The 22,672-nt window shown below is 37.3% G+C and overlaps 1 protein-coding gene across 3 annotated transcripts; it reads left to right on the top strand.

The window, feature by feature from the left end:
• The first annotated feature begins 166 nt into the window (after nucleotides 1-166).
• On the top strand, nucleotides 167-19,950 carry DCLRE1A (DNA cross-link repair 1A). 3 transcript variants are annotated; one of them, XM_002821161.5, is made up of 10 exons: nucleotides 167-328; nucleotides 855-1,990; nucleotides 4,070-5,731; nucleotides 7,406-7,539; nucleotides 8,944-9,062; nucleotides 10,512-10,652; nucleotides 12,235-12,380; nucleotides 13,163-13,317; nucleotides 17,505-17,646; nucleotides 19,364-19,950. In XM_002821161.5, the coding sequence occupies exons 2-10, from the start codon at nucleotides 1,531-1,533 to the stop codon at nucleotides 19,522-19,524; spliced, it is 3,120 nt and encodes a 1,039-aa protein (XP_002821207.4). In that variant the 5' UTR covers nucleotides 167-328; nucleotides 855-1,530; the 3' UTR covers nucleotides 19,525-19,950. The 3 variants fall into 3 exon arrangements, with proteins under 3 accessions (XP_002821207.4, XP_054378875.2, XP_024109570.3); XM_024253802.3 differs by lacking the exon at nucleotides 167-328 and adding an exon at nucleotides 335-528; XM_054522900.2 differs by having other exon boundaries at nucleotides 325-1,990.
• Nucleotides 19,951-22,672: the final 2,722 nt, after the last annotated feature.

Below are 22,672 nucleotides of genomic sequence, written 5' to 3'. Positions count from 1 at the left end.
CCCGGGGACCTAATTAAACTGCCGTCCCGACCCACCCCGCCCCTTTTCGGTCCCCACGCCGCAGCCGAGCCTGGACATTGAGAGCGTCAGATTCAACATGGAATAAGTCCTCAGGGACAGCGTCCCAGAGGCGCTAAGGGAACCATCCCCAACCCTCCACATTGGGAATGAGCGGGCTTTCGAACAAAAATAAAATACAATAATTCCGTAGGACTTAAAAGGGCAATGTATTTTTAAAAATTATTTTTAAAGTCGCTCTCTTTGACCAGCATCCGCCGATTCGACACGGCACTGGCAGCGGGAAGTTGTTCCCGCCAAGACACTAAAGGTAAAGGGGGTAGGGATAACCCACAGAGAGAAGGCTTTGTAAACTGGAAGTGACTGGCGCGAGTGGCTTTCACTTATACACAAACACAGCGTTTTGTCATCTGGGAGTGCTGAAAGTGCGGGCGCGAACACATTTTTAGATGGGGGTGCCGGCAGGAGCGGATGCAGCTGGAGCGGCTCCCTTGGGGTGCCGAGTGGCAGGTGGGCGGCGGCGAGGGTCCTTGAGGGCGGGCCTCAGAGTCTTCAGAAGGGGAGGACTCTGAGGGCTTTTTGGAGCTCGCTGTGCTTAACCTGGAGAGGGTTAAGGCCCCGCTTCCTGCCTTCCAGCCTCTAATGCCAAAAGATAAGGGAGAGGCTGGCGTGTGACCCCGTTTTGAGTCAGATGGACAGAGGGCTGGCCACCTTCGGAACCATGGGTGCAATACGGAGTCAGACCTCAATAGAAGCCCACCCTTTCACATATTTGAACTTTTTTCACATATCTGAACTTTTTTCACATATCTGAACTTTTTTTGTTCACTATACAGGGATTGTTCATTGCTGCTGGAGGAAGATCATGGACTGTCCCGGGAAACTGAAGTGGTTGAGTATCCACTAGTCGTGGATGAGAGCAGTGACTTCGCAGTTTTTTGCGAATTACATATCTCTTTGATTATGTTGTGACTAGTTTTGTTAGTAAACTGAGATAGTCATTTAGTGTTTGGGATACCTGTTAAGCCCCTTGTCCAGGGACTGTGGTTGGATTTATGAATTATTTGGACGGTTGTCCACTTGAAAGAACTGACAGTAGCTTCATAACAATGTCACAAAGCTCGTTCTAAGATTAAGCTGTTGCACCTATATTTCCCACTAGTGCTTAATTTTTGAAGTATTATTCTTATTTTTATGAATCAAGCCCTGGAAAAGGACAAGGTATTTGAATGAAATAGCACCCATAATGGAGAACTTTACAGTTGCTACTGCTGTGATAGGTTTATCTTAGTTTCATTGTAGTATAAAAGGAATAGCAGGTGTTGTCAGGTACAAGGTTTGTAGTTTGCCAGTATGTTCCTTACCAACACTGCAGATTCCCATTGAGTTGGTGGGGGTTTTGTTACCTTTGTTTTTTTTCTCAGCAAAATAATTATATAACTTTTTGTGACAAGAAATGGACTTTCAATTTACTTAAGATTAATACTTCTTGAATGATAAAATCATTTTGCCATGTTAGAAGACATTTCCGAAGAAGACATTTGGGAATACAAATCTAAAAGAAAACCAAAACGAGTTGATCCAAATAATGGCTCTAAAAATATTCTAAAATCTGTTGAAAAAGCAACAGATGGAAAATACCAGTCAAAACGGAATAGAAACAGAAAAAGAGCCACAGAAGCTAAAGAGGTGAAGGACCATGAAATGCCCCTTGAAAATGCAGATTGTCAGACTTCTGTAGCTTCTAGGCAGAATTCAAGTTGTGGAGATGGTATTCAGCAGACCCAAAACAAGGAAACGACTCCAGGAAAACTCTATAGAACCCACAAAAGCCAACACGTGTCCCCAAAAATACGTCCAGTTTATGATGGATACTGTCCAAATTGCCAGATGCCTTTTTCCTCATTGATAGGGCAAACGCCTCGATGGCATGTTTTTGAATGTTTGGATTCTCCACCACGCTCTGAAACAGGTAAGACTGCAGAAAATGTAGCAGTTTCTAAATAATCTAAAAAGTCTTCATTAGGTCAGACATACCAATTCAGTGAAACAAGGAAGGCAAGCAGTAAACTAAAAGATGAGACACAGGGAGACACCGTACCAGTCAACGGTATAATTGTAAAGCAAATGGCAGACTAGAAAACAGTTTCAATACATTGTGTTATTTCATAAAAGTTCCTAAGTATCTGGATTATTTTCCATAAATGTTAACTGAATCCTTACTATGCTGGGTACTTTCACACTGTCTACTTACCCAACTTTCACAATCACCATATAAGGTAGGTAGTATTGCCATTTTATAGATGAAAGTTCTTAAAAGTCAGATAACTTGTCCAATTGGTTATTTTTTTTTTTTTTTTTTTGAGACGGAGTCTCGCTCTGTTGGCCAGGCTGGAGTGCAGTGGCGCTATCTTGGCTCACTGCAAGCTCTGCCTCCTGGGTTCACGCCATTCTCCCGCCTCAGCCTCCCGAGTAGCCAGGACTACAGGTGCCCGCCACCGCACCCGGCTAATTTTTTGTATTTTTAGTAGAGACGGGGTTTCACCGTGTTAGCCAGGATGGTCTCGATCTCCTGACCTCGTGATCTGCCCGCCTTGGCCTCCCAAAGTGCTGGGAATACAGGCATGAGCCACCGCGCCTGGCCCCAATTGGTTATTTTTGTGGAACTCCATAGAAAACTATAAATAGGCTGGGCACAGTGGCTCATGCCAGTTATCCCAGTACTTTGGGAGGTCGAGGCAGGCGGATCACTTTAGCCTAGGAGTTCAAGACCAGCCTATGCAACATGGTGAAACCCCGTCTTTACAAAAAAAATTACCAAAAATTAGCCCGGTGTGGTGGGCTACTTGGAAGGCTGAGGTGGGAGGATCACCTGAGCCCAGGAGGTTGAGGCTGTAGGGCCCTGTGATCATGCCAGGGCACTCCGGCCTGTGTGGGGCGACAGAGTGAGACCTTGCCTGAAAAAAAAAAAAAAAGTATAGATATAGTGTGGTTTCTAAATATGGTTATGTTTTAGTCATCATGCTAATGTATACAGGAAGAGGAACTGTGAAGGAGTCCTAGGTGATTAAGATTCTAACAAAAAACGTGTCAAATGATAATAAAAGTATGCTATGTTTTTATCTTTTAAAATATGTAATAAGTATTTAACGTAGAAAATCCTACTGGGAATATATATGGAGAACGGGTTGTTGTGATGATTTATATATTTTAAAATCATTTATATTCCATATATAGGTTTTTTAATCTGAAAAAGTTAAAATTCAGCAAAGTAAAAAAATACTCAATATGGCTTTCATGTTAGCTATGATTCAGAATACATTTTATTATTAACCTGTAGTTATTTTAAAGTACTGCATGAAGATACAAAAAAAAAACCCTCTTCTTTAAATTTGGCATTAGCCTTTCCCAGAAAAGGATAGCAAGTGAAAACCTCATAAATTTGGTAGTAATTTGCTTTCATGTAACTTGAAAATCAAGAATGGAAATTGGAGTCCATGGTTGAAGACCTTAGGGTGAAATGTCTTATAGATGAAGCCACCTCAAAAAATTTTTCTTTTGGTTTTTCACTAAACTCCTTTGAATAGACTCTCAGATGGCTCTTGAATTAAATTCCATTCTATAACAAATGCTTTTAAGAGGCATTTTTAAGTTAGGTTGTAAGCCACGAAGTTTTCTAATTTAATATAACAAGTATAACATCTTTTTTGAGGGGAGGGAGGTGTCATTGTTTGATAAATCTGGAAATTAGCATATACAGGGATATGCCAAGATGGCTTATAGAAAGTTTCTCAATCATGGTAGTATGATAGGGAATAGTTTCCAAATTAGTAAAGCCTTATAATGAACCAATTTCTCAAATTCTGTTCTTAGAATAGAATCTAAAACTTGTTCAGTGTATCAACAATTGTAACTAATTTTATTAAAATTGTTACTTTTTATTATATGCAATGTGAATGTTAAATAATGGAACCCAATTTATACTGCTAATGTTGTCAAAGCTTAATCTATGCTTTGATCCTGTAATTTTTTTTCTGTATTAAAATTTCAGAGTGTCCTGATGGTCTTCTGTGTACCTCAACCATTCCTTTTCATTACAAGAGATACACTCACTTCCTGCTAGCTCAAAGCAGGGCTGGTGATCATCCTTTTAGCAGCCCATCACCTGCGTCAGGTGGCAGTTTCAGTGAGACTAAGTCAGGCATCCTTTGTAGCCTTGAGGAAAGATGGTCTTCGTATCAGAACCAAACTGATAACTCGGTTTCAAATGATCCCTTGTTGATGACACAGTATTTTAAAAAGTCTCCATCTCCAACTGAAGCCAGTGAAAAGATTTCTACTAATATCCAAACATCCCAACAAGCTCTACAGTTTACAGAATTTGTTAAGAATGACAAACTGGTAGGAGTTGCTTTGCGTCTTGCAAACAACTCAGAACACATAAATTTGCCATTGCCAGAAAATGACTTTAGCGACTGTGAAATCTCCTATTCTCCACTTCAAAGTGATGAAGACACTCATGATATCAATGAAAAACCGGATGATTCACAAGAACAACTATTTTTTACCGAAAGCTCAAAAGATGGCAGCCTCGAAGAAGATGATGACAGCTGTGGTTTTTTAAAAAAACAACGTGGTCCCTTACTGAAGGACCAGGATGAGAGCTGCCCCGAAGTGAACAGCTTCTTAACTCAGGATAAGTATGATGAAGGATTGTATAGATTCAATAGTCTAAATGATTTGTCTCAACCTATTTCCCAAAATAATGAGAGTGCTTTGCCTTATGATCTGGCATGTACTGGTGGTGATTTTGTGTTGTTTCCACCTGCATTGGCAGGGAAGCTTGCTGCTTCTGTTCATCAGACAACTAAAGCAAAACCTGATGAGCCAGAATTTCACTCAGCTCAATCAAATAGACAGAAACAAGTAATTGAAGAATCATCTGTTTACAATCAAGTTTCTCTTCCGTTAGTTAAGAGTTTAATGTTGAAACCTTTTGAAAGTCAGGGAGAAGGGTATCTTTCTTCCCAACCAACCCAAAGTAAAATTAGAAAATTATCAAGTGAGAACTTGAATGCTAAGAATAATACTAACTCAGCATGTTTCTGCAGAAAGGCATTAGAGGGTGTGCCAGTTGGTAAAGCTACAATTTTAAATGCAGAAAACTTGTCTAGTACACCTGCTTCTAAGTATTTGAAAATATTGCCTTCTGGTCTTAAGTGTAATGCAAGACATCCTTCTACCAAGGTAATGAAGCAAATGGATATAGGTGTGTATTTTGGACTACCTCCCAAAAGAAAAGAAGAGAAATTGCTAGGGGAAAGTGCATTAGAAGGGATAAACTTAAATCCAGTTCCAAGTCCTAATAAAAAGAGGTCCTCAGAATGCAAGAGGAAAGCAGAAAAATCTTTAAGTGATTTAGAATTTGATGCAAGTAATTTACATGAGAGTCAGCTTTCTGTGGAACTTTCTAGTGAGAGGTCACAGCGTCAAAAAAAGAGACGCAGAAAGTCAAATTCACTGCAGGAAGGAGCATATCAGAAGAGATCAGATCACCTTAATACAGAATCTGAAGCAGTCAGTTTAAGTAAAGTCAAAGTCTTCACAAAATCAGCTCATGGTGGGCTGCAAAGGGGCAACAAGAAAATCCCAGAGTCATCTAATGTAGGAGGACCAAGGAAAAAGACATGTCCATTCTATAAGAAAATACCTGGTAAGTTGAAATATCAATACTCGATATATCAACAAAGACAACGTTTTTGAACTTTGTGTTTATTGCACGTTGTGTGTGTGTGTGTGTATGAGACAATTTTTTGTATGTGTTTCCTTTGCTTTTGTGATACTTCATGAGCCTCTAACATAGATTTGGTTTTTGCCTATTTGATTTTTTTTGCTCCATTCAATTCATCAAGTTTCTATTAAACATGTCCTCTATGTAAGCGACTATACTAGTTAGGTAGATATTACGGGCTATAGAAAGATTAGTAAGAGAGGAGTAGGGATTCAGCTTAATACAAAAGGAGGAAAGGCATCTCTGTAAATAACTATAATAAAAGGCAGCCTCTAAGTGCTTGTGAGAAATACAAAGTACTAAATAGTTTCAAAGATGGGAAATGTCACAGGTTTTACATATCATAGTATATGCCAAAAATTTTAAAACCGTATTAGAACTTAGTTTCTCTGCCCTTTCATGTACTTGGTTGCTGCCAAAATATACTTGGTTGCTGAAAGATTTTTAAAGTGCTTTATTGATGTTCTAGATCTATAATTTGTTAAATATATTTATGTAAAGAAGAGCATTTATATACTTCATAACATCAGTGATGTTTTTAATAATTATTTTGATTAATTTTCTGTACTTCATTTATTTATTTATTTATTTATTTATTTATTTATTTATTTAGAGACAGAGTCTCGCTCTGTCGCCCAGGCTGGAGTGCAGTGGTGTGATCTCAGCTCACTGCAAGCTCCGCCTCCCGAGTTCACGCCATTCTCCTGCCTCAGCCTCCCAAGTAGCTGGGACTACAGGCACCCGCCACCACACCCAGCTAATTTTTTTTTTTTTGTATTTTTAGTAGAGACAGGGTTTCACCGTGCTAGCCAGGATGGTCTCGATCTCCTGACTTCGTGATCCGCCCGCCTTGGCCTCCCAAAGTGCTGGGATTATGGGCGTGAGCCACCAAGCCTGGCCAATTTTCTGTAATTTAAATGATCCTAAAACTGTGTGTTGATAAGCCTCAATAGAATTGAGAAGTTATGCTTATTTATTTGCACATCGCCAGTCAGTACACGTAATTATTTCTTGCGTGAGCACATTTTAGAACAGTATTTCTCAACCTCTTCTTCATCACTGCTCCTCTAAGGAACCTTTTTAGGCATTTCTTTTCTTGTTTCCCACCCCCCCTCCTCTAGTTCAACTGTGCAGCGAAATTCAAAGATGGTAGATACATTGTTTGTCTCATATGTGAGATTATGTTGGCCTTCAACCATTTTGGCTTCCTTAGATCAATACTGCCCCCATTGAGAATTCATGTTTTAGAAGAAAGTTAGCATTCTCCTTCTGCTGTTTTGCAGAAGTAAAGTGCTAAGTATTATGAAAGTGTTAGTTAAAACAAAGAAGTAATTGGTTTGTAACCTGGAGTTAGAAAAAATTTTTTTGGTGCAGTTATTCACAAATAAAAGTCTCTATACTGAGGTACTTGGTAGAAACTTTTAAGACATTTTCATCTTTAGTATTACCTTTTGCTAAATTTATGTGGTATAAGTTTTTAAATACAGTTAAATTGGAAATAAGAGGTAAAGAGGTTAGAGGGTTCATTCAGTATTTATAATCAAATTGGGTATCTTAGCTCTTGCTCAACCTACTGTGTCGGTATTTTTATTGCAGGAACCGGCTTTACAGTTGATGCCTTTCAGTATGGCGTGGTTGAAGGTTGCACAGCCTATTTTCTCACACATTTTCATTCTGATCATTATGCTGGATTGTCTAAACACTTCACATTTCCAGTTTATTGTAGTGAGGTAAGTTTTAGTATTCTAACTTTTGACTTCGTAGAATGCTGTGAATTTCTAAGCAATTTGGTTAAAAAATAATAATTAAAACAGTAAGATCTTTCCTTCTACTAGAAAAAAATATGAGAAAACATATTCCACATAAAAGTTCTAAACTTAAACGAGTTAATGTCAAGTTTCAGTTTTTAGAAAACATATGTTTTATTACATGGAAACAAAAGATAAACTATTTCACGATGTGCTAAAAACAAGAAGTTTCATTTACTAAACATTCACTGAAAGCCTAAATGGATTCTCAAGGTAAAATACAGTCAGCCTGCTGTATCTGTGAGTGCCCTATCCATGGATTCAACCAACTGCAACCGAAAAGATTCAAAAATAAAAAATAATACAATGAAAAATAATGCAAATTAAAAAATATAGTAAAACAACTATTTACATAGAATTTACATTGTATTAGGTGTTATAATTAATCTAAAGATGATTTAAAGAGGGTAGTGCATAGGTTATATGCAAATACTATGCCATTTTATATAAGGGACTTGAGCATCCTGAGATTTTGGTGTCCTCAGGGGGTCCTGGAACCAGTCCCCTGCAGATACTGAGGGACATGACTGTATCGAGCTTCAAGGAGCTTATAACCTCCAGAGGAAACATTCATAAATAATGCCACATTGGGATTGGTATCATAATAGAAAAATGAATGGAGTACCTAGGAGTAGGGAGAAGAGAGTGCTTTACCCTGTCCTGGGCTAAGGTTAGACACAGTTTTGTGGTAAAAGATACCTCGAACTAATTATTAAAAAGTGAACATTTTAATGCTCATTACTAAGGGTTTGAACTAGAATTTGATTTAATCTTCACAGCATTCTTGAAGCATGCTTCAAGAATTCTTTTTATTAATGAAGCACCTGGGGTTTGGAGATGTTAAGTGACGTGCCCCAGGTCACAGAGCTAGCAATGGCAGAGTCTGAACTTGTATGCAAATCTGTCTGATTCCGGGACCAGGCAGAGGAAAGAGCATTCTAGGTAGAGAGTAAAGTTTATGTGAAGGCACAGGCACCTGAGAAATATGCCCATTCCAGCCACTTCAGATAATTCAAAATGGCTAGAACACAAGGTAGGGAATAACAGGAGACAAACCCACAGGAACGGGCTGGAACCAGATCACTCAGGCTTTTGTATGTCATGGTGGGAAGGATGGACTCTTCACAGATGAGGCAAAGTCAGTGACGATGTTCAAGCAGAGTAGTGGCACAGCCATTATAGGAAATTCTTCCTGGCATTGTGGAGTGTTTACTTAAATATAAACAGGAAAATGGATGTTATTAAGATGCTATGGTTCTAAACTAGGTATGAAATAAAATATTTAGTGTTTTACTGCATCAGCAATAAGCACGTCCTGTTTTGCAGATAACTGGCAATTTGTTGAAGAACAAGCTTCATGTGCAAGAACAATATATTCACCCATTGCCACTGGACACTGAATGTATCGTGAATGGTGTCAAAGTTGTTTTGCTTGATGCCAATCAGTAAGTATTAAAGTCATCTTAATAGCACATTTTTTAAATGTTCAAAAGGACAACACATTGGCATGATTATTTAATAACTTTTTTCATTATAATTAATATGCTTGATATTTCTTAAAACTTGAGTAAGATGTTTCTCCTTTTGAAAAATAATGTGCCCAATTATAGAATCAGAGATTAAAAGTAAATGGATCTTCTAAATGTTATCTAACCCATTTTTTATCCAGTTTAAATTACTACACTTGACATCTGAGATTCCATCTTATTTTTTAAAATACTTTAACATATTGTTGTTGCTGTTCTTTGCAAGATAACATTTTGCCATTTTCTTTAGTATCATTTATCATTTACATAAATTAACAGCTTGTATTCCATTCAGATACTAGAGGGTCGGTTTTATCTCCCCCTACCCCTCTTTAAACTAAGAAATCATTCAGGCTTTAGATATTAAAGATTTGGAAGATTTTTTTTTCTTGGAAATGGCCTCCATTTTTCCCTCTTTTTTTCTTTTAATATAAAGTACCATCAGCATTCATGTTGTCAAAACACAACTATCAACTCTGCTTCTTTCTACTTTCCATAGAATGTTAGCCCTCTGTAACATAGAGGTCATAGATGAAGAGAAAGAAGACTAAATCTAGGTTACCTAAAATCCAGGCCAAGCTATTACGTTAGGTTGCCTTTAAGTTTTTGTCTGCTAACTTTGCTGCTGTTTTTTTTTTAATTGCCAGTTTGAGTTCTGAAGTTTTTTTTTTTTTTTGAGACAGAGTTTCGCTTTTTTTGCCCAGGTTGGAGTGCAATGGCACAGCCTCAGCTCAGTGCAACCTCTGCCTCCCAGGTTCAAGTGATTCTCCTGCTTCAGCCTTCCAAGTAGCTGGGATTACAGGCGCGCACCACCACGCCTGGCTAATTTTTGTGTTTTTAGCAGAGACAAGATTTTGCTATGTTGGCCAGGCTGGTTTCGAACTCCTGACCTCAGGTGATACACCCGCTTCGGCCTCCCAAAGTGCTGGGATTACAGGTGTGAGCCACCATGCCCAGCCGAGTTCTGATTTTTAAAGTCAACTTTATGGGGTTTTCACCATAGATCACAAAGTTAGCGTCAAGCTAGTATCACATAGTTCAATGTCTCAGGCATACAAAACAGTCTTACCAGGCATAATATTCCTAGGGTTCAGAGTTCATTTCCTAGGAGCCAGCCAAGGGCCAGTCCTGAAGACATGCTTTTCTTGGGAATGTGTGGAGTTTGAGCAACCTGGGTCTGCCTTTCCTGCACACCAGTTCTTTTTATGATGTAAATTTCCTTGAGTTGAAATGCCGCATTTCCTGTAGTGCAATGCTATGTCATTGTGGTCAGCTAATAAAGTGTGCTAACTTGTTGATATTGAAATAGATATTGTTCCTTTAGGTGCTTGCCTGTGTTATGAACATTCCTTTGAAATTTGTGTTCAGCTGTCCAGGTGCTGTCATGATCCTCTTTTATCTTCCTAATGGTACTGTCATATTACACACGGGAGACTTCAGAGCAGATCCCAGCATGGAACGTTCTCTTCTTGCGGACCAGAAAGTCCATATGCTGTACTTAGATACCACGTAAGAGAGGCTTTTTTTGTGTGCTTCCTTTTCCCACTGACAGCCTTTGCTCTCTGTATTATGGTTATCAAAATGACGGCTTATTGCCAATTATTATTTTAAGGCTCTTTATCAGAGGGATGCTGTTTGAAAAATATATATATACTTGCTTAAGGGCAAATTTGAGATTGCATGTGTTAACTGACTACAGCTCATTTTTTTTGTGATTTATTTTTGAAAATATGTTACATGAGAATTGTGTTACTGAAACAAGGAAGAAAAACTTAGGAGCAAACTTTAGGAAGACACCCTTTTAAGTTGTCCTTTCAGAGTAACTGTGTAGCTATTAATTGTGAAGAGAAGACAGAGGTCAAAATATGATTCTGTTTTTGAGTATCCAAAGTTGCTGTTGTTCTTTTCTTAAAAAGATAATTTATAAGTGACTGTTTTGAATTCCTGAGTACTATAAATATAATGGCATAAGCCATTACATTTTAACTGTGTATGTATTTCTCCCTAGCTTTATTAAGTAAATAAAAATTGTATATATTTCTGGTATATGATGTGATTTTATATATTAAAATATCTCATCAACTTGTTAGAAATTATCTTAACCATTTCAACCTGTTTCAAGGAGAAGTACATTTGGATGCGATATTTTAGTAAAAGATGGTCTTTCCGCATCCAGTTTTCTCACACTATAACTGGTTTTTCCATTCTTCTATATGAGTTTTAAGCACTAGATAAATTAAGAAAATAAGTTTTAAAAAAAACCCTTTTTTGTTACCTAGTTCTATTCTGATACGATTCTGAATTTCCTCATGGGTTTTTATAGGAGAAAGGTTATTCTTCCTCTTCTCTAGTGGTTGACTAGCAAAAACAATTCTGAAAATTGGGAAAAATATGTTTCCTTGGCTTTTGTAGTTTCTTACATTTTTAGTGAAAAAGTACTTACTTTTCATCTCAAATATAGATAGATAGATAGTAGCTTAATTTTTCACTGGGTTATATTGCATGCAGATAGACCCAACTGGATCTGTTGTATTTGTATGTATGTGTGTGTGTGTGTGTGTGTATACACATGTACATATATATACACATATATATATATTTTGTGTCTGTAAGAAATTATATTAATGTCAACCATGTCAATATTAACTGATTTTAAACTGTTTCACTAAATTCATGTTTAGTTTCATTACTTTAATCATTTTTTATTAAGTCAGTCTTTAGTCCAAATATAGTCCTTATCAATATGATTTCTTGATAGTGTTTGGAGTTAAAAGATACTGAGGTTTATAACTTATAACTAAAATAGCTGGCTTGCTAGAAATATTCTTGGAGAAAAAAGTCTTCAAAAAGACAATTTTTTGAGAGTGATAAATATAATGAAAAAGATATATTGAAAACTTACAATTTGATCATAAGTTAGGAGTAACTGGTAAATAATTCCAACCACAGGCAGTGAGATAACTTGTGGTGTTAATATATTATACTGCTGTTGTATGTAAGTTGCTAATGCTTGTTTTCTAAAATAGCATCCAGCTTAAGGTGATGGCTTTTTTATTGTTCTTTTAGTAAGTACCATGTTTCCATATCACAGATATTGTAGCCCAGAATACACCTTTCCATCTCAGCAAGAGGTTATCCGGTTTGCCATCAACACTGCCTTTGAGGCTGTAACTCTAAACCCACATGCTCTTGTTGTCTGTGGCACTTACTCTATTGGAAAAGAGAAAGTCTTCCTAGGTGAGTGGTAGGTGTATCTAATTTACATTAATATATTATAAAGATCATATTCTTTTTGCATAAAACTCTTTCAGTTTCTACTCTTGCATTTGATAATTATTTCCTGTAATGATTCAATATTACCTTTGAAGTTGAAGGAAAATTTGACAGTTTGAAACATTTAATCTTTGAAAGGTTTGACTTTAGGGAAACATTTGATAAGTGTGTTTAATTTAGGCTTTCTAGATATAAGAAATTTATAGAGCAGCTGCCCATGCTACATTGTTATTTAGTAAACTTTGAAAGATGATTAATGCATAGTTGTATTGCTGCATTCTTTGAGGATAATAATTATATTAGCAATCAGTTTTAATTTTTGTTCCTAAATGATTTCTGGATGTATAACTTAGTTTGTCCAGGTAGTATTGTACTAATTTGCAAAATACTTTCCATTTCTTCTTACGTATGGCCATGTTATATCAAACATTAAAGATGATAAAGCTGGGGCTTTTAACTTCTTCAAATTTAGTTCCTTCCCTTCCTCTACCCACTTTCTATACACTTTTGCAGTTTTTAAATAGTAAATAATAAGCCTTTAAAAATAAATTATTTGGTTTTCTCACAATTTATTCCACACAGTAAACTAACAAAATGATTCAGCCTTTTTGAGATATCATGGTAAAAGTGTGAATGTTTTGAATTTCCTTTTATTTGGTAAATTCTTACCTTAAAATTTGCTTAAGCTGTAACTTTTTTTCACAAGCTGTTAGTTTACTATTTTTAATCTTTTCTTTTGCCCATAGCCATTGCTGATGTTTTAGGTTCAAAAGTGGGCATGTCCCAGGAAAAATATAAAACTCTACAGTGCCTCAATATACCAGAAATTAATTCACTCATCACTACCGACATGTGCAGTTCATTGGTTCACCTTCTCCCAATGATGCAAATTAATTTTAAGGTAAGCATTCAAGAGATATATCTTTTAGGGTGAACAAAAAAGGTAATCTGATTATTTTAAACTACATTTAACTTAGAGGAATTCAATTATAATAGAGTCACCCGTAGTAAAATTTGTCCTAGACAATCTTTTAAGAGGAATTTTAAATGTTCATAGTTTTTCTAGATGTGCAACTCTGTAGAGTAATTCATATGCCCACCAGAAGTTTAGGAACTAGAGAACTAATATATAGGAAGGAACAAAAATGGAAAGGTATGCAGCTATCTGGTCATTCAAACCTTCAATTTCTAAGATCATTTTCCAGTTCTTTCTGGGTGAGTGGGGAAATGAGTGAAGAATCTAAGAAGTTCTTACTTTACTTCAGGTCTGTTCTATTCTGTATTAATATTAAGCCTTTCTAGATTGATAAATATTGAAAGTTTACTTGTTGCGACAATTAAATGAAATAGTGGAAGTGTATCTTAAGAGGAAGTTTGAGGATTAGTTCCAAGGTGTAAGTTAAGACATATAATATGACCTTGCTGAGATTTGGGGGCTTATTTGTCAGATTTATTCATATACTAACTAAGGTTTATTCCACGTACTAACATTTTGATACCTGGCAATTGAATACATCAAACCTGTATATTAAAATAAATTTAGAACATAATGCATGAAACAATGTATTTTCACATTTGCTATTGTGTTTATGAAATAAAAAGAGTGAATGAGAGGTGAGGCAATGGAGACAGGAAGACTAGAACATGGTGTGAAGAGGGGCTGGATACTTTGGTGGCCAAAGGAGGGTGGCTTGTTTGTTGGCCATCAGAGATGAGGATTTTTATGTTGTAAGGGACAGGGAGAATCTAAGGTAAGAGAATAATTGATGAAGTAAGATTTCTGAGCAAGATCTGAAAAACAGGTAATGAAGTGCATCCACTTTGAACAGGAAGAGGGCCACCTCTTCCTCTCTGACAGTTCTGTCACAACCTACCACTGTACAGACTGTGCGTTCTGATGCATATGGCCTTCTTGTAGACAGCATATATTTACAAATCCCAACTTAAACAAGATTTAGATTTTCACTACTACAAACTCAAATGTATTTTTTTTTTTTTTTTTTTTTTGAGACAGAGTCTCGCCCTGTTTCCCGGGCTGGAGTGCAGTGGTGCAACCTTGGCTCACTGCAACCTCTGCCTCCCAGGTTCAAGCGATTCTCATGCCTCAGCCTCCTGAGTGGCTGGAATTACAGGCATGTGCCACCATGCCCGGTTAATTTTTGTATTTTTAGTAGAGATGGGGTTTCGCCATGTTGGCCAGGCTGATCTCAAACTCCTGAGCTCAAGTGGTCCGCCCGCCTCAACCTCCCAAAGTGCTGATATTACAGGTGTGAGCCACTACGCCTGGCCTAAGTATAACTTTTTAATACAGGAATTCAAGTTGGTTTTAATAACTCAGAAATGTTGATTCTGAATGATTTTTTGAGGCTAGTGTCCTTGGAGGAGTGATCTGGAGTCATTAAATCTATATTTTTGATAGTCGTCAAGTCTGTATGTTTCCATGTCTAGGATTTTATAATAAAACACAAGTTCTTTGTGAAAAGGTCAGTCTGTAAGGCTCCTAGGTGCTGATGGCGTAATAGATGATGAGAGATAGAAAAAGCTGAGAAAGGGCAGGTGGTTTCCATTAGAAGGTGGGGTTTACTGACCTCCTGCCCACTAGGCTGTAAGCTCGCAGAAAGTGAAGTCTGTATCCTCTTGTCCTCCACACTGACCCTAGCAACTATGTAATACCAGAATGGATATTTACTGGTATTGCCTTCAATAGTCCTTCCTCTTCCTCTGTTAAAGTGACTGGGTATTGATCACATTTTCTGAAGACTTCTTTTTTTTTCTTTTACTATTTGTTTATTAAACATTCTGGCAATGATAATGGAAATATATTTTAAAATGTTTTTGAATAGGTGATACATTCACAATGGTAAAAACAAAACCATAAAACGGCATATTGTGAAAAGTTTTTTTTCCTCCCCTGTCCCTCATTTACCCACATATTTTCGGAAGATTTCTTTTTTTTTTTTTTTCAGACAGGGTCTCGCTCTGTCGCCCAGGCTGGAGTGCAGTGGCTTGGTCTCAGCTCACTGCAACCTCCACCTCCCGGGTTCACGCCATCCTCCTGCCTCAGCCTCCCGAGGAGCTGGGAATACAGGCACCTGCCACCACGCCCAGCTAATTTTTTGTATTTTTAGTAGAGACGGGGTTTCACCGTGTTAGCCAGGATGGTCTCGATCTCCTGACCTTGTGATCTGCCCGCCTTGGCCTCCCAAAGTGCTGGGATTACATGCGTGAGCCACCACGCCCGGCCTCAGAAGAGTTCTTATCCCCAAAATACAGATGGAGCAGAAGCTGATGTTTGTAATTAGAGCCCATTTTTTTTTTTTTTTTACCAGCCAAAAGTTGTGTTTCATGAGAGATAATTACTTTTTGTGAAAAGGTAATCCTAATACAGTTTTCAAGGTGCCCAGGGCATGCCTGAAAGCCTTTGAAAGGCTCTAAATACAATTCATGCTATCTAGTTCAACATCCCAAGTTCACGTATGTGCTACATAGTTGACTACCACCTGATTTAAACCTGATTGATTGATTTGTGGTAAAATGTTATAACAATGATGTTATAGATGGTTATTTGCATGCTGAAAAAATAATTCTAGTAACATTGCTAAAAGTGTTTTTCTCCCAAACTGGTTACCAATAAACGGAGAGAGACAAGTCATAAATCAGGGATTTCATATTGACTAAACTATTCTTAATAAATTTCCTCATGAGAATAGTTCTCAGATTGTGGTTAATGGACTATTTGTAGCTGCTGGTAGTCTTTTTTTCTGTAGATTTGGCTTATATGATAGTATCCAAAGTTTTTGTTTATGGTACAGGTTAATGATGTTTTTGTGGTAACTCTAATTTGTCCCACAAAAAGCAAATATTAGTTATCATTTAATTCTTCTGGATGGTTTTGCAGAGAGAAATAGGAATGGACAGGTTTGATGATGTGTATTGAAAGTTGGACTCAGTTTATGTATTATATGTATAATTACTCTAAACCTCAGTTTCTTATTATTTTCTTTCTTTGTGAGGACAAGGGCAGAAGGAATAGTGATTAAACAAATAATATTACATTAGCTAGGTCCTAGACTAAGCAAGGCAAAAACTTGCAAATTTGCAGAGCCAAGAATATTGAAATGGAAATTTAGTTACGTATCAATAACTTTAACTTTTCTTGGTGTGCATAGTAATTGGTAAGAAATATGGTTGTCTTATGGTAGGTATTTTTATATTCACTTCTAATTAATAAAAGGCTCTTATTTGATACAAAAGATCAAAGGATTGTTACCAATTCATCAATAAAATGAATTTTATTATTCATTCTAAGTGTTTGAAACTATGGGTTTTAGTCTTCAGACCAAAAGTATTAGATTTTTTTGTATCCCTCGTGCCATTATTATTTATAACTGGATTTCTCTTATCTTTTGAAGACTGAACTTCAGTCATTGATTTTCTAAGAGTTTTATCAAATGTCATCATGTATGATTAGTTTGGGGAAGTTCTGTTCTACTCAAGACTTATGAGGGGAGCATATTACTTCCAACAATAGTGGTATGAAAAGTTTTAAAATAAATCTAGTTCATGTTTAAAGGGTAAAAGGCATAAACACCTGAAAAGAATGCTATCAAGCAGCTGTAAAATGTATCTCTGTGTTGAGTATAATGCCATTACACATAAAATTATTTCTATCCACCTAGCTATCCCCTTTTGGTGTATATGCATGGAGATATGTTTGCATTGGTGTTTACCATTGTTGATATTATTATCTCTGTAGAGTAAGATTTGGAGAGTAGTTTTGTTTTTGTTTTTGGTAGCTATCAGAATTGTAATTTGCATATACCTAATTGCTTGTGTTTAAAGTTGTCTCGCTATACTTTTTTTTTTTCCAGACTATACTTGTTTAACTTCAGATAAGAAAAGGAGAAAATATTTTATATATTTTTTTTTCAGTGATTATTTTTTAGAAGCATAGCACTAGGTTGTTGAACCTAGTGCTTAAAAAGTGAAAACTCCCCATGCCTGTGCCAATATAACATCTTGAATCAGTCTGTTTTATTCCATATAACTCGTCTCCATTGACCTCAATATGCTATTTTAATTTAACAGGGCTTACAGAGTCATTTGAAGAAGTGTGGTGGGAAATACAATCAGATTTTGGCGTTTCGACCTACAGGATGGACACACTCTAACAAGTTCACTAGAATAGCAGATGTTATTCCCCAGACCAAAGGAAACATTTCAATATATGGTATAGTTATTAAATTTTCTCACTTTTAATGTTTATAATTACTTTACATTTTTAAAAAATGTTGTAAAGTTCAAATCCAACAAAAACAGGCACCAAAGAATTTAATAATTCAAGAGTTTTTATCTCTCTACAACTCTAATCCTGTATCTAGTCCATTGTAAACTGATATAAAGGAGCTTGACTACTAGATAGACATTAATGAAAACAGATCATTTCACTTTGTGATCAGTGATATTAAGAGGAAATTGCAGAATTACTTGAAAGGACTACTGTGGTTGCATACTGGAAGTATAGATGACAATGTGAGATTGGGAGCAGGAAGATGATGGGTTAGATGTGGTGACAGCAGGAGATACAGACTTGGCCTGTTTTCATCCTTGAAGGAGGTTTACCACTGCCTTCAGAGTTGGCTTATTGCAGTGACAGCTGATGGAAACATGTTTGGTGTGTCACCAGACCAGTGATTTACCCTCAGCCTCTAAAGACCCTAGTATACTGAAAATAGGACCCTTTTCACCTTTCTCTGTGGTACTTGATCTTCAATAAAGAAGATAAAGGGTGTGTTTTTTTTCTTTTTTTCCTATTTTTTTATGTGTGCAAAGCTTGGGGACAAATCAGTGAGAGTCTTCTTGTTATTCTTCACATTTGACTCATATTTCTTCCATATTTTCTTGAAACCTATAGCTAAGTAAAGTGTCTGAAGGAAGAATTATTCAATAAGAAAAATCTAATGAAATAGGACTCTCTGGAAATGCATATTATTAAGTATAGACACAATAAGGTAATCGATTTTTGAATGTTCTAAGTTTCATATCTATATTAGTCCATTCTCCCACTGCTTTAAAGAACTATCTAAAACTGGGTAATTTATGAAGAATAGAGGTTTAATAGACTCACAGTTCCACAGGCTTAACAAGAAGCATGACTGGGAGGGCTCAGGAAACTTACAATCATGACAGAAGGCAAAGGGCAAGCAAGCACATCTTATCCTAGTGGAGCAGGAGAGTGAGAGAGAGCACAAAGGGGGAAGTGCCATGCACTTTCAAACCATCAGATCTCCTGAGAACTCACTATCTTATTTTTTTTTTAATTTTTTGAGACAAGAGTCTCGCTCTGTCGCCAGGCTGGAGTGCAGTGGCACGATCTCGGCTCACTGCAACCTCCATCTACCGGGTTCAAGCAATTCTTCTGCCTCAGCCTCTCGGTAGCTGGGATTACAGGCATGTGCCACCATGCCTGGCTAATTTTTGTATTTTTAGTGGAGACGGGGTTTCACCATGTTGGCCAGGCTGGCCTCGAACACCTGACCTCAGGTAATCTGCCCGCCTCGGCCTCCCAAAGTGCTGGGATTACAGGCGTGAGCCACCATGCCTGACCAAGAACTCACAATCAGAAGAACAACAAGGGGCAGATCTGCCCCCATGATCCAATGGCCTCCCACCAGGCCCCTCCCCCAACACACAGAGATTACAATTTGAGATGAGATTTGGGTGGAGACACAGAGCCAAACCATATCGGTATCATTTTAGTGTCTTAATCTTTATTATTCATAAAAGATATCAACAAGTTTTCCTATCAGAACTAAAGCACTGAGGGGTTTTTGACAAAAATACTGTGGATTGCTTTTCTCTTTTGTTTTATTCTATTTTATTTTAGGATTGTGAAAGTTTAAATTAGTTTGATTTTAGTGTACAACTTCGTTTCTTTGGTGTTACAGGAATTCCTTACAGTGAACACAGCAGCTACCTAGAAATGAAACGCTTTGTCCAGTGGCTGAAGCCCCAGAAAATCATACCTACTGTAAATGTTGGCACCTGGAAATCTAGGAGCACAATGGAGAAATATTTTAGAGAGTGGAAATTGGAAGCTGGATATTGATGATACCTCCGAGGATTCAGTAGTAGTTAAGTTCCTTGGATGTAGCTTGTTAGTAGTTAAATCTATAGAAATGTGAAATACACTTTGTGTGGAAAAACCTCATGAAGATTGTTCAGATAGTTTATTTTCTCATTTATGTTTGAACAACATGTTCATGGTGCTGAATGCCTCTCAGCATCATCAAGGATAACTGAAACTGGGTCTCCCTGGGACCCTTAATTTCTTGTCCCCTGCCCTCCATAGGCAGTTATATTCTGCATCAAGCCTTAGAAGAGGAAGCAAAGGCAGATTCAGGGACCAAAAGGATTAATGATAATTAATAAAGTAGATGGAAGCATTATATATATAAGTAATTATGTGTCTTTAAAATTATGAGATGAAACTTTTATATGACATGTATACTTAATAAAATTAATATAAAATTTGCTCTGGTGTCTTTTGTTTTTTTGTTTGTTTTTAATAGATTTTATTTTATTTATTTATTTATTTTTGAGATGGAGTCTCACACTGTCGCCTGGGCTGTAGTGCAATGGCTCACTGCAACCTCCACCTCCCGGGTTCAAGTGATTCTCCTGCCTCAGCCTCCCGAGTAGCTGGGATTACAGGCGCCCGCCAGCATGCCCAGCTAATTTTTTGTATTTTTAGTAGAGACGGGGTTTCACTGTGTTGGCCAGGCTGGTCTCGAACTCCCAACTTCATGATCCGTCTGCCTTGGCCTCCCAAAGTGCTGGGATTACAGGTGTGAGCCACCGCACCCAGCCCAAGACTTTATTTTTCAGAGCAGTTTTAGGTTCACAGCAAAGTTGAGTAGAAGGTATGGAGATTTCCCATATACTTCCTGCCATCCCCACATGCTTAGCTCCCTCGTGATCAACATTGCTCACCTGAATGGTACATTTGTGACAATAGATGAACCCACGTTGACACATTATAATCACCCAAAGTCCACAATTTACATTAAGGTCACTCTTGGTGGTGTACATTCCTTGGTTTGTATAATGTATAATGACATATCCATCATTGTAATATCCTACAAAATTTTTGCTGTCCCCAAAATCCTTTGTTCTCTGCTTATTCATTCTTCCATCCCCCAAAACCCCTGGCACAGTGATCTTTTTGCTGTCTCCATATTTGCTTTTTCCAAAATGTCATGTAGTTGGAATCATACAATATGTATCCTTTTCAGATTGGTTTTTTTCACTTTGTAATATTTAAGGGTCTTCCATATCTTTTTGTGGCTTGATAGCTCATTTCTTTTTAGCACTGAGTACTATTCCTTTGTATGGATGTATCACAGTTTGTTTATCCATCATCTACTGAAGGACATCTTGATTGCTTCCAAGTTTTGGCAATGAGGAATAAAGCTGCTATAAATATCCCGATCCAGGCTTTTCTGTGGGCTAAGTTTTCAACACCTTTGGGTAAATATACTACCCAGCAATCTCAATCCTTGATAAGAGTATGTTTGGTTTTACAAGAAAGTGCCAAACTGTCTTCTAAAGTGGCTATACAATTTTATATTCCCACCAACAACTAATGAGCATTCCTGTTGCTCCACGTCTTCACTAGCACTTGGTATCAGTTTCCTAGATTTTGGTCATCCTCTTAGGTGCATCTCATTTTTGTTTTCATTTGCATTTCCCTAATGACATATGATATGGAACATCTTTTCATCTGCTTATTTGCCATCTATATGTCTCTGATGAAGTGTCTGTTCAGATCTTTGGCCCACTTTTTAATTGCGTTGTCCATTTTTAAGTTTGTATTTTATTTTTTCTTATTTTTAAAAAAATTACAGTACTTTGAGTTGCTGTTTTATTTTATTTTATTTTTAAGAGATGGGGTCTCACTAGGTTGCCCATGCAGGAGTGCAGTGGCTATTCGCAGGTGCAATTATAACACAGTACAGCCTCAAACTCCTGGCCTCAAGCTGTCCTCTTGCCTCAGCCTCTGGAGTAGCTAGGACTACTGGAGCATGCCACTGCACCTGGTTATTGTTGAGTTTTAAGAGTTATTTGTATATTTTGGATAAGAGTCCTCTATCAGATATATCTTTTGCAAATATTTTCTCCTAGTTTGTCGCTTGTCTATTCATTCCCTTGGCAGTATACAATGTCTTTTTTTTTTTTTTTTTTGAGATGGAGTTTCCCTCTTTCACCCAGGCTGGAGTGAAGTGGCACAATGTTGGCTCACTGCAACCTCCGCCTCCTGGGTTCAAGTGATTCTTCTGCCTCAGCCTCCCGAGTAGCTGGGACCATAGGTGCCCACCACCACGCCTGGGTAATTTTTGTATTTTTAGTAGAGATGGGGTTTCGCCATGTCGGCCAGGCTGGCCTCGAACTCCTGACCTCAGGTGATCCACCCGCCTCGGCCTCCCAAAGTGCCAGGATTACAGGCGCGAGCCACCATGCCCGGCCTACAGTGTACAATGTCTTTTGGAGAGCCGAAGTTTTTAATGAAGTCTGTCATATCAATTATTCCTTTAATGGATCATGCCTTTGGTGTTGTATTTAAAAATTCATCTTCATACCCAAGGTCATCTAGGTTTTCTTTTATAATGTCTCAGGAGTTTTATTGTTTTGTGTTGTACACTTAGATCTGTGATCCATTCTGAGTTATAGTGTAAGGTCTGTTTCTAAATTTATTATTTGGCATGTGGATGTCCAGTTGTTCCAACATCATTTGTTGAAAAGACTATCTTTTCTCCATTGCATTGCTTTCGTTCCTTTGACAAAGATCAACTGACTATATTTATGTGGGTCTATTTCTGGACTCTTTAGTCTGTTCCACTGATTTATTTGTTCTTTCACCAATACCACACTCTCTTGATTACTGTACCTTTATTTTAAGTCTTAAGTCAGGTAGTGTCAGTCCTTTTAACTTTTTTTCTCCTTCAGTATTATATTCACTTTTCTTGGCCTTTTGCTTCTCCATATAAACTTTAGAATCAGTTTGCCAATATCCTTAAAATAACTTGCTGGGAGTTTGATTAAGATTGTACTGAATCTGTAGATCAAGTGGAGAAGAACTGTCATCTTAACAATATTGAGTCTTCCTACCTATAGACATGGAATGTTCCCATTTATTTAGTTCTTCTTTGATTTATTTCATCGGTTTTATAGTTTTCCTAATATAGATCTTGTGTTCA

Source organism: Pongo abelii, chromosome 8, assembly GCF_028885655.2.
Source record: "Pongo abelii isolate AG06213 chromosome 8, NHGRI_mPonAbe1-v2.0_pri, whole genome shotgun sequence".
Lineage (NCBI taxonomy): Eukaryota > Metazoa > Chordata > Mammalia > Primates > Hominidae > Pongo > Pongo abelii.
This window is presented reverse-complemented; position numbering and strand designations above follow the sequence as displayed.

What these genes read in the sequence shown, in the direction of transcription:
- DCLRE1A (XM_002821161.5), top strand. Translation starts at nt 1,531, where the DNA reads ATGTTAGAAGACATTTCCGAAGAAGACATTTGGGAATACAAATCTAAA. An exon ending in GTTTTGCTTGATGCCAATCA is followed by an intron (nt 9,063 to 10,511) that starts GTAAGTATTAAA and finishes ATTTGTGTTCAG; the next exon opens with CTGTCCAGGTGCTGTCATGA. An exon ending in ATGCTGTACTTAGATACCAC is followed by an intron (nt 10,653 to 12,234) that starts GTAAGAGAGGCT and finishes TCCATATCACAG; the next exon opens with ATATTGTAGCCCAGAATACA.